Genomic DNA, 12,997 nt, shown 5'->3' with positions numbered 1-12,997 from the left:
AGAAAAACTAAAAATTCAGTTTTTAACTTAGACTAGGTTGTCATATTAGTCCCACCATAATGCTGTTATGTTTTTTATTAAATGGTGTAAATTTATTTAAGATAGAGCTTAGCTTTATTTTTCTATGATTAATAACATTGATGTTTTGCAACATAGTAAAACTGAACTTTTAGAATAATATTCCGTGACACGACTTTTAAGATAAAGTCTGTATATTTTTTCCCCTTTAGTGGCCTAGACCTACGCAAAACATGTCAGGTCGCTGTATGCTAATTTATGATGATAAGTGTATGACCATGTTGTATTCTGCACGAATGCAGATTTTTTTTGACTGGATTTATAATTAGTTATTGCATTGTTAATCATCGTGATGGAATACATTTTTTTTTGGTTCGCAAACACTTGTGTCAGTGGAAGATTTTTAAACATTTTTTTATTTATTTTAAGTTTATATTATTGTCTTTGTTATTAAAAAAAATGATTTTTTTCAAACCTAAAAGTACAGTTTGGTGTCATACACTGGCAACCACTTTATATGTACATATTTTAATAACTATATATATATACATATATATGTTATATATATATATTATATGTATATGTGTATATGTATATATATACATATGTATATATATGTATATTTATATATATGTACATATGTATATATATATATGTATGTACATGTGTATATATATATATATATATATATATATATATATATATATATATATATATATATATATATATAGTTAACTTGGATGTGTTGGAATGAAAGACTATGCTTTATTTTTGTGTAGAAGCTGTTTAGATTGTGTGATGTTATTTTTTTACATTATGAATTATGGCCTGTTAATAATGCATGTCTGCTGTCGTGCTTGACTGTGTATATAGATGAACCAGTAGTTTCCCCTTACAGTAATCTGTGATGAATTCTATGATATAGATGCACTGGCTTTATTTTTTGTGGGTTGTTGCCCCTTTTTTTCCTATTGGTCAAATATCTTGTTAAGTGTATGTAGTAGAAGTTTTTTTTTTTAATACCTTCAAGAAAAATAATAATAATAATAATAGTGGGTGTGTCTGTGTGGCCTAATTTTACAATCAGGTGCTGCTAGTGTGACTGGATTGGGCAAAAAAAATATTGTAGGATTTAGCGGGAAGAGGGTGCAAGTGCAGAGAAATTAGCGAGGGGGAAAATTAAATGGATGCTGTTTGTTAGCGAAAAAATAGAATTATAATGCAGAATTAAGTACATGATGAGAAAAGATAAATTTAATGCTTTTGTGTAAAAGATAAATTGAATGCTTTTGTGTGTAAGGTTATCCTTGAATAGGAGTATAATACTGTAGGTTGTCAAGACAATCTGCCTGCATAAATTTTGTGTGCTTTCTAGGGTATTGTTTAAACAAAAAAAAATATTTAAATCCCTCCCCCACCCCTAAAAGACATGCATTATTGCTCATACGAGTGGGGGAAACTGAATGTTGTGTGCAAGGTCTGACTTGAGTGACCAATGGTCAGTTTAATGGCTGTAGTGTATGTGACTAAAATGGCTATATTACTGGTCATTCATTGCTGTATTTACTGTATCATACAACAGAGACATTGATTACAATGCTATCCTGCTCTGCCTGTGTTTGTTATTTTTATAGTGTTGTTACGAAAATAGTACTTTTATTTTTGTGAAGGGGTTTATCCAATAATACGCCATTTTTTATACAAGTTCCTACCCCAATTATAATAGGTAACTGTGATTGCAATATTAGTGTGGGCTATAAATATCATTTTTAGCTTGTGTACTGATGAGCTTGTAACGTATACAATGAATATGGGATGGCGTGGTCTAGAGGTAGAGGGCTAGACTGCTAGCCTGAAAGTCTTGAGGTTGAATCTGGGTTCAAGTCAGTACAACATCCCTGGGTCCACCCAGCTCTGATGGATACCTAACTCACGTTAGGGAAAGTAAAGGCTGCTGAGCACAGTGCTGACCACACTATCTCTTCATATGCCGAGGTCACAGAAACAAGTAAACTCTACTTGCCCCATAGACCATCAGGTTCAAAAAGGGAACTTTACTACCAAAACAGCTAAATAAGAGGCTAATAGTTTCCCAGGCAATATAAGCAGCAAAAGTTTTTGAATACACTGGACAAAATGAAAGAAAAAAAAACTTTCCTTCTCACGTTTAATAACAATAAAATATATATAATTTCATTCAAACTTTCACACACTGATACACACAACAAAACACACAAGCTTAAGCTACTCCGAATTTCTTCTGTTTGAAAGAGGGTGGCAAATTGTCTTCAATGTCAGCTGGTGGTCTTTCTACAACAACGAGCATCCCGTTGGAGGTGAAGTCAGCATACAACAAGAACTGGGACAGAAATTAAATCAATTTACAAGATACACCATTTCAGTTTTATTTTTATAAATTACTAGTTAATCGTGATTTGGTTTGAATACTGGTACATATGCCGAGGTCACAGAAACAAGTGAAATCTACTTCACTTGCCCTATAGACCGTAAGGTTTGAAAAGGGAACTTCCACAATAACTAGAGATTAAATAGTCAGCCACACAGTCCCGACAAATGTTATGGCCATAGTTCCTACATGTCTTGGCTACATAAAGTTTCAAAGACTGCTACACAATATCAAAGAAATATATGACAATAGAATTCCTCCCACAGTAATAACTCCACCAGTCAATGAGGTCAGTGACCATGGCTGAAAAAAATATATATCTAAATGGAAGAATGATCTTTACCTTGTACTTATGACATGTTCTGACAATGGAAGAAAGTTTGTAGAAAACATAACTGTTGGGTTTGGTTTCCTTATCTTTTTTAGCTAGTGCCTAGACAAGTGAACAAGAAATCAATTCATTAGCTATGGTAAAAAAATAATTGTTGAGCTACTAAAAAGTTTTAAATGCAGATTATTAAAATTAATAATAAGTTGTTTAAAATTGCTTAAAATTGTACTTAGGGTAGGAAATTGTAATTAATTTGTAAAAAAAAATAATTTAAAAAAAAAAAAAATGTATATTATAAATTTAACTACAGCAAAAAAGTCTTGAGGTTTAGTCTAAAATACAACTGACCTTAGCTTTATCTAGCACACACAAGGTAGAGTTAGTGTGAAGCATGATATTGTTGGGGTTGTCTGGACAGTAGGCAATGTTGCTAATTGTCCTCATTGGCTTGAGCCAGTGTTTGGGGATTTTGGCACTAATCTCACGAGACCAGCTGGAATATTCTTTCATCTCAATATCAAACTCATAAATCTGGAGAGAACAATGTAGGACCAGTGCATGTTATAACTGATTCATTTTGCAAAAAAAAAAAAAAAAAAAAAAAAAAAAAAAAAAAGTAGAAATTGTGTTACATATAAAAGAAACTGTAAAAACTAAAAGTTTAGGGGCTAAACAATACTTTTTATACTATCCTGTGTATTCAGCATAAGACTTCTTTTGTATCTTTTCTTTGCAAAGTAATAAATAAAATCAACACCAAATAGTTAAAAAAATTTAAATTATGAAAAGTTACTGAATAAATGTCAAATGAATGACTGATAAGTGAGAGATGAAGATTTAACTTAAAGATTTAACGGTGACTTACTGCATGGTTACTGTAGGCAATGACCAGGAGTGGACTGTGTGGAGAGAAGGCTAAGGCACTGACTTGGGCTGTTTGCACCGGGCAGGAACACACATGCTTTATGGAGGAAATGGTACACTCATTACATCAATACACTAATTACTTAATTGGTACACTCATTACACTAATTACATCAATACACTAATTTACTTAATTGGTACATTCATTACACTCATTACATCAATACACTAATTTACTGGCACACCATTTCATTAAGGATAATTCTTTTTTTTTTAATACATGTCTAGTATGGATAGGAGAAGGCGTTGGGATGGAATTAGTAGCATTACACATTGAGTATTTGTTTACAATGCCATGTTGAACCAGAACAAGAGCTGCTGAAAAGGCAGAATTTTGTAGTTTGGTGGAATCAGAGAGCAGTGACTAATAATCTTGTCCTTTGGCATCAAGTTAGAGGTGTAAACACTGACAAGTAAACACCAAAACAGAATTTCTGTCTGGTAAACATCAAATACCCAACAACAAGATGCTGGGCTAAGTCAACTCTGACCTTGTAATAGGAAAGAAACATGTAGAGACAAATACAGAGATTTGGTTGTTTCCTTAAATAAATAGTAGTGATACACACAGTAGTAGAATCAAGAATGAACAAAAAAAAAAATAGAAATCTATGTCCCAATCTTGATTATTCTCTATTCATCATCTATTAAAATGTTTAAGAGTACGATAGAACATACAACACAGACAATAGAAAACATACAACACAGACCATAGAAAACATACAACACAGACAATAGAAAACATACAACACAGACAACAGAAAACATACAACACAGACAACAGAAAACATACAACACAGACAATAGAAAACATACAACACAGACAATAGAAAACAGACAACACAGACAATAGAAAACATACAAAAACAACAGAAAACGTAACAGACACATACAAAAATGACTTACAACACAGGAGGGCCACTGGTAGATGTGAATGCCATGGTCAAGTGTGGCTGTAGCAAAGTATTTGTTGTCTGAACTAGTGACCAGACGATGTATTGGGGAATCTGAAATGAACAGATACAAGATTTTAACAAACAAAAATTACAAATTGGTTGTTGTTTTAGTCATTTTTTAAAAATGTTTACACTAATGACAAAATTAAGGTGAAGCTACTCTTTAAGAGTGAAATATAGTAATCAAATGTTGAGTTACATTGTCATTTAGTAAAGAAAGCCTGTAATAATAAATGAGTATGTCTAAAAAACATTTCATAATTTAAGTAACAATTTTTTAAAGTTTAATGAACACTACAGAGATGTAATTTTTAAGCAGACCAAGGGCAGTAACTTACTTGATAAATTTTTAACAGAATGTTTTATCTCCCCTGTTTTGATGTTTACAGCTTGTATGACAGATGTTGTTAGGACAGCAAGGAGGTGGCTGCTGTCAGCTGTGAATGTCATAAGGAGAGCTGGGTGGGCGAATGTTGAGGACAGCTTCTCTAGGCTCACTTTTGGCATGCTGGAGCTCTCATTCTCCTGAAGATGGTGGGAAAAAAATGGATACAAGTTGAAATGTTTATGAAGTACCCAAAAATTTTTGAATTGTTAATAATAGAAATTCCCTACAATTTTTTGAGATGTTAATAATAAAGTTTCCACAATTTTTTAAAATGTTTTTTAATATTTTTTTTTTGCAATGTTGATAACAAGTAACCCAACATTTTTCAAGATTAAAATCCACTCCCATTTCTTGTATTTTTCTCTAAATAGTGACCTAACATTTGCAACCAGTGCAGATCTTCACACTAAAATGTAGTGTTATGAAGCTAAACAAAGCTAAGTGTTCTTTTAAAAACAAACCAATTTGTATTTCCCCTGCTAAATTTGTTACATCATTGATGAATCTTCTTCTTCTTTCTTAATTTTAGTGTTAGAAGGGATCCCCCTCCAAAACAATTAAGGATACATGTCAACTGGTTATGCACCATTGAGGCCATTTGACTCTGATTTCAGCCTGCTTTTCTTTTTGGATTTGCTTCCATAGCCTTTGTCCAACCAAGAACAAACTACAAGACAGCAGTTGTTTAATATTGGAGTTTTCTCTCCTAGAAGAATGGCTGTCCCCAGCATTTATGAATGCTTCCAAAGCAATGTACAAAGTATTTGTAGTTTCCCAGAAATAATGACTTTATGAGTCACTGTTTGTCTCAAAACTTAGGGTTCTCTGATAACAAAGTAGCAAATACCACTTTTCCATCAACCAAGCGACCTACCATATTTAAGCTGAAGACTCTGACACTTTTGGTATCAGAAAATGCGACAGTGCCGTTGTTTGAAATGGCGCTGCACAGGATTTCATGTCCTTCCCTAGCCTTCAGTTTAACCAGTTTGATCCTTTTCTGTGTCAGGGGCAGCAGGCCTCTTTCCTCAGCTGAAAACCCATAAACAAAACTTTAAAAAATATAACATTTTTGTTTTAAATGTTAAAGTATAAATAAAATAATTTTAAAAAATAAAAATTTTTTTAAAAAATAAATAAAACTTGAAAAACAATTTTTTGTTTTAATTGAAAATGTATAAATAAAATAAAAATAAATGAATCTTGAAATTCCATAAACAATAGTTATATAAAGTGGCATAAATACAATTTTCAAATGTACATTTAAAACTTTTCTTGATTTATTTTGAATATAGAATAGTGTAGTACAGCACAGTAATATAAAGACTGGTAAAAAAGCTAGAATACCAAAAGGTGTATTGGCCGCTCCCAGACGCCAAACTTCAATGTAGTCCCTGTACTGAAGCTGCACTAGGTTCCTGTCTTTAGCAAGGTGGACCAGATCAGGCTGAGGAGGTAGACATAACTTATTAGCAGGGCAGTACCTCATGAGACAAATGGGCTTGTTATCTCCCAGTATACAAGAAATGGTTGGGTCAAGGGAGGTAAATTAAGTAGTAGGAGGGGAGAAAAAATTTCTTACACCAGAGAGTGAAGTCACTTCTAAAACAGATTGTTTCCCTTCAAGTTTGGCTACATATACAATTGTATCAACACCTGTGAATAATAAAAGGTCATTTTTGTAAAATTATTTTAAGTACTTTTGGTTACAGAGTGTTTAGGGCTGCATGAAGAGTAACAAAAAATAAACTTATACACAATGAAGTGTGAATAAAAATAAACTGACCCCAACTAAACAAAAAACAAACTTTTTAAATGTGCGAAAAAAATAAAATAATGATGATGATGACATCAAAGTGTGTGCACTTAAGAGTGATGAAGAATGTTGCTCTACTCCCAGATAACCATTAACATAAACCAGAGTTTAGTTGACCATGTGTACTATGAGTGATCTTGACCTACCCCCAGATGCCAGGTAACCATTGACATATGCCAAAGCTCTGATGTCATGTGTACTATGAGTGATCTTGACCTACCCCCAGATGCCAGGTAACCATTGACATATGCCAAAGCTCTGATGTCATGTGTACTATGAGTGATCTTGACCTACCCCCAGATGCCAGGCAACCATTGACATATGCCAAAGCTCTGATGTCATGTGTACTATGAGTGATGTACAACTAACTGTTGACCTACCCCCAGATGACAGGCAACCATTGACATATGCCAAAGCTCTGATGTCATGTGTACTATGAGTGATGTACAACTGTTGACCTACCCCCAGATGCTAGGCAACCATTGACATATGCCAAAGCCCTGATGTCATGCGTGTGCCTTGTGTGAAGCAGCCTGTGGACCCAGCGCTTGCGTTCTGATGCTGGATCAACAGAGTACAGGCTGAACTGATAAACTGACGAGTCAACTCCACCAGTGAACACTTTGGTTTCATCCTAGGAAAACAATGATTACACACACTGTGATGAAAGATATTCATTTTATATAAGAGAAAACTCTGGTTACTTATGGATAGTTACAACATAATATTATTCAATCTTAAGTAAGTATATATAATATACCTCACTCAAACACAGGGACAATACATCAGCCATATGACAGTGAAAAGTCTGAAAATGGTAAATAATTGGTTCTTACTTAAATCATTTCAATAATTGCTTACTTGACAGCCTTTATATAGAGGCATGTGCTAAATATTTAATATGACATAATTAAGACAAACATGAATATTATACCTAAAAAAGTTAGCAAGATGAAATTTAAAAAAAAATTCCATGATAAATTTAAAATAGAAAATAAAACCTTTTATATAAACAGCCATTACTTACTTTTAACTGTGTGGATTCTTTCCCATTCCAAAAGGTGACCACACCTCGAGAGTCTCCACTGATTATGGTGAAGTCCCTGTAAACAATTACGAAGAAATTATAGTAAATACTTCTAAGTAAATATTTGATAAATTAAAAGAAAAAAAGTTTAAAATTTAGTACACAACTAATGTGATGTCTCCTATTAAGGAGTAGTGAGTACAGTCTTTACTTTTTCAGATGTCTTAAATTTGAAGACCAAGAAATATGCTTCAAAATATGAGCTTGTGTTTCTAAATGCTCTCATTCAAAATCCATTTTTCTTCTATCTACCTCTAGATCAAGTCTCCATGTTATCCTTTTTCAGTGGTTTATTTTACAGTTAATTTCTTTCCAATTACTTTTACACAAAATTTTAGTTAGTTGACAACTATCACAGGAATAAACACATTTTTTCTTTTTATCTTTCACAAAATTTTGGTAGCAATTGTTATTGATTTTATTTTGCTGTTTCTCAGGCATAAAGATGTGTTAAAATCAATAAAGATGTGTTAAAATTACCTGGTAACCCTGATACACCATACAATGGTGTCTTTGTGGAATTTCCTGCCTAAAGTCATGCGACTGATTGGTTGTCCTGACTTGACACTCCACTGACGAATGTTGTTTATCCCACCTGTGACTATTAAATTTTCCTCCCCCCTGTTGTACCATGCTATAGAAAGAATTCGCCCTGGTGATAAAAAACAGTTTTGATCAGTTTAGTTTAGGTGTAGGATATCAAAAACAAAGGCATAATTCTAACAAATAAATAAAAAACCGGTGAAGCAATTTAATTTATAGGACAAAATATTTTTTAAAATTTCAAATATACTTAATTATTTATTTTAGCTTCATAGATATCTCAAACCTTATGTTCAATATACTAGTTCAATAACATTATGTGCAAAGCAATATTGTGAGACCTTATTCTGTTTTCATTCGTCTATTCACACAGGTGTAGTTTTTTTTTTAGAAGGTAACATTAGTTTTATTAAACACCAGCACTGCCTTTTATATTTATACATGATGTATGTTGGCCAGCTTGAATTTTGTTATAAAAGTATTGATTTTAATAAAATTTGTGGATTTTACTTTGGTTAGCTTTTAAATCTTTAGCTTTCATGCCTAACAACAGGTAGGCTATATCGTAATTTAATTTTACAGGAACAATAATTATCTTAATATTCACACTTGACTTAAAGTTTTGCAAATACTTATTACAGTTTTTCAAGATTTCTGGAGGTGTTAAAAACAAATACAACTAAATATTAGGTTACCTTCCTGTTTACCAAAGCCCCTCAAGAACTGTAACTCTTCACTAACATCAAACAGAGCTATACACCCATCCTCAGTACCAGCCTGTACCAGATGGGACAAAATAGTAGGATATAAAAAACTAAAAATTAACGGAACAAAAGAAAATTTGAAGTGTTATTTTTTTCATACTGAGGGCTTTTTCAAGTTCAATAATACGTTTACTAATAGAATAAGCAAGTAACAGCATAGACGTGATATTAAAGATACAAGCTCAACCTAGCAAGAATGATGTCGTTTTACCCTAGCAATACTTACAGCAATTTGATCACCTTGGGCATTTTTAGCCAAGCACCAAACAGGACCTGAGTTTGAGGAAACTGGTTCCTAAAGAAAATAGAAAACAATATATTTTTAGCCAAGCATTACATTTTCCTTAATAACAAAAATATTTTATGAGTAAGAAATAAATCAAGCTTTCAAATGCACTAATTTTAAGGAAAATAACATATTTTTTCTTGTATATAATAGGTAAATTAAAGATTTGGTTACTCTAGAAATTGTTTCAATACACTACCAGAAAAAGAAACATTTTAGAATAGATTACCATTAAATAAAATAACTAAACAGAAGCGTTTATTCACCTTAGCTAACTGTGTGACCAAATCAAGCTCTACAATGTTGCCACTTATACCACCAGCAAACAAGCGACCTTTGCACCACAGCAAAGCTTCGACTGAGGCATCTCTGTCTCCAGGAAACACCTAAAGAATGTAAACAAAATAAATATTATTTGTATTTCTCAATAATCTTAATGATAGTTTATAGATTTGGCATGCACAAGTAGTTTAGATTATTATGATAAAGATACTATTTAAAATTTAATTTATTTCTTCTTTTTCTGTTAGTTTAAATAAAGATTTTCTGTTGGTTTAAATAAAGACATGCCTTGCTGATAATAAAAGATGTAATGTACACTCAAAGTTAGCCGGGGTCAGGTTAATTGTGTGAAACTGACATTGGCTGTTTCCAGTTTCACATTGCTATAAATGAATTAATATTGGCTATTGATTTCTCAAACATTGGGAATAGATTGCTAAATGGTGTAAATATAAAAACATATCAAACTAGACTAAATAAGATTTTTATATAATACATTTAACTCTTAGCAGGGTTTGGAATTTTTTAAAACACTTTTAAAATTGTTAATCTATAACTACCACTTTTAATAATTTTCCATCTATACTTACCATTTCAAGACTCCAATTATCATTTGTACTTATTATTTCAACTGAAGCATCAGACCTAAAGAAAAAATAATCAAAGTAACAATTTACACAAGTAGATCATTGTACACTGCCACACTATCTAAGTATTTATGAAGGAAACCTCCCACAAATCCAGAAAACTTCTTACCTAGATATGGCTAACCTATGTGAGATTTCATCGTGAGCAATGCAATTGATTGTCTGTGGCTGGTACTCAAAAAAGCGAATGTGGTGGACTTGAAACTTAACTTGCTCACTGTCTGCCATTGTTTCCTTGCGTTTGCTTTCTCTTACTGTTTCATACAATGTGACCTTACATAATCTTTATTGCTCTAAGTAATGAAAAGTTAACATAAGAAATTAGTTTTAACATTTTATATAATTTTTATTGCTTTAAACAATGAAAAGTTAACACAAGAAATTGGTTTGAACACTTTAAGTTGGTTTAAGTTTAAGTGCATTCAGAAGCATTTAAATTTAGAATACTAGCAATTTTTTTCTACATTTTAGGAGGTTTGACAAAGTAAATAAGGGAGTCGAAAAATGCAAACAATATAACAAAATAGTAATGAGATTCAGTTTTCATTCATGCTAGTGAAGAACCTCCTCCACCACTTGTATGCCTATGGTGGTGGTGTTCAACTAAAGACAGAAGCTTGGCATTTGTTATATCTTATGTTCTTTTTATTACAATGTTTTTTCTTGTAGACTATTTACATTATTAATATTGAATCAACTAATTTTAGAGCAGTCACTCTTTAGTTTGCTAAGACACTGAAACAAGTAATACTCCACTTCACCGGCTAATGAACTGGAAGGTTCGAATTTTTATTTTTACTTTTACACTTTAGTATGCATTATTATTTTAAAAATAATTTAAAGAACCAAACAGTTTTTTTTATAGTTTGCTTAGTTCGAACAGATATGTTAAAAACAATTATCGTAACAAGTTGGCAGCCTAAAAATATAATTTTTAATTAAGAGATTTTTTGTTTTAAAATTCTCCATAGATTTCTCAGGTAGGCCTTATATATTTTTAACTGAGCATTGAAGTGGGGGATCAGTAGACTTAAAATTAAGCTGGCTATTCACTTGTTGTGAAGTCAAAACAGAAAACAATTCTATATTCAAGTAAAAAACAAAGAAGTTGCAATTTTTTTGGAAGAGCATTCCTTTCTCTGTTGTCAAGCACTTGTTCAAATCAGATTCTTCTAAGCTAGTAGTGTTTTATTCATCCCTATTGGCCCCAGCAATAATATTCTTGAATGGTTTGTTAATATTTATTAAAGATTGTGTGTGGTGTTATTAAAAAATGCTATTGTGTGATTTTTGTCAGATTTTACTAAAGATTGAATGTTCCTGGTGTTTTTAGTATTTTATGTAACAAAACAAAATGGTAACAAAGCCTAAAACAAATGGGTTTTTTTCATTTTTGGGGGTATGGCACATCAAATTTTAATTTTACATTTTGTGTTGTTTGACAATATTTGTACACAATTATCAGGCTACACTTTTTAAGTTGACAGACGGTAAGTAAAAAAGTATTCTAAATTACAAAAACTGCAATCTAAATAATTCATGCTTTAAGTTTAAAATTTTTTAATAAAAACAACTATCAATGGGGAAAGTGTAATGCATTCTATTTTAAGTATGACACAAAAATAATCATACATCTAGCTAAATGATTCAATTTTGACAATGCACACATTTTCCCACGTTTCAGTTTCACTTTTTTCAGTAGGGCCTATTAAGTTGAAGATTAGGCCTATTATAAAATTGTAGTCGCCCTAGATTCTACATTCAGGGCCCTATCGACTCATATTGAGGGTGATATTTTTGTCCACAGTGAATGGAAGGCCTTTCGACAAACATGCTGTGTACTTTTAGAAAAACATTAGTACGATTTTTTAATTCTGAGAGTTAAACATATCAAACAATAGGGGTCATCCATAAGTGACATCACGCTTTTTTTGACGATTTTTACCTCCCCTTCTAACATTGCTTTTTTTAAAATGTTAAAGTGTGATGTCACACCATCTGAACACCCCTCACATCACACATCGTAACAAAATTACGGACCCCTCCTCCCCCCTAAGAGCGTGACGTCATTTATGATTTAATTTATGGTCGACCCCAAAGGCTACTCAATTTCAACAATGACTGGAACAACACTGACACGTATAAACAACACACCACTATCACAGTACATATTCTGTGATGCATGACTGAAATTACTCCTGATTCAGGTTTGTGAAACTTTGGTTTAAAAAAAGCTGTCAACTCAAGTCAACCAGCTTTTCTGTTTTCACTGAGTGACAGTGTCAGTGAGTTGTGATGTGAATACTATTCTAGATTCTATGCTTTCATATTCTAAACTCACCATCAGATAGATTTACGAAGTTTTGGTAATATAAAATATTTAAAGAAAGAAATCTTGAGACAATATATTAACTTAGTCACACTATTTCAAGCACAGTAGCCTTCGCTAACTGCAGGCATACATGTTGTTACAACTATGGAGGTCGCCATTTTGTTTTAATATTCTAGAAACGAAGTTAAAATTGTCTGTACCTGGATTGGTCTAAAT

At 32.2% G+C, this 12,997-nt stretch overlaps 1 protein-coding gene across 1 annotated transcript; it reads right to left on the bottom strand.

The window, feature by feature from the left end:
- Positions 1–2,171: 2,171 nt before the first annotated feature.
- LOC131928560 (U3 small nucleolar RNA-associated protein 4 homolog) lies at positions 2,172–12,969 on the bottom strand. The gene is made up of 19 exons (XM_059284628.1): positions 12,791–12,969; positions 10,559–10,742; positions 10,393–10,447; positions 9,787–9,906; positions 9,461–9,529; positions 9,166–9,247; positions 8,408–8,579; positions 7,868–7,943; positions 7,601–7,648; positions 7,303–7,474; positions 6,607–6,680; positions 6,372–6,471; positions 5,899–6,056; positions 4,975–5,161; positions 4,587–4,687; positions 3,622–3,717; positions 3,105–3,287; positions 2,769–2,858; positions 2,172–2,377 (listed from the first exon to the last, which is right to left on the bottom strand). The coding sequence occupies exons 2-19, from the start codon at positions 10,675–10,677 to the stop codon at positions 2,258–2,260; spliced, it is 2,022 nt and encodes a 673-aa protein (XP_059140611.1). The 5' UTR covers positions 10,678–10,742; positions 12,791–12,969; the 3' UTR covers positions 2,172–2,257.
- Positions 12,970–12,997: the final 28 nt, after the last annotated feature.

This window comes from Physella acuta, unplaced genomic scaffold (genome assembly GCF_028476545.2).
Source record: "Physella acuta isolate Inbredline_101_S28 unplaced genomic scaffold, ASM2847654v3 ptg001518l, whole genome shotgun sequence".
Lineage (NCBI taxonomy): Eukaryota > Metazoa > Mollusca > Gastropoda > Physidae > Physella > Physella acuta.
This window is presented reverse-complemented; position numbering and strand designations above follow the sequence as displayed.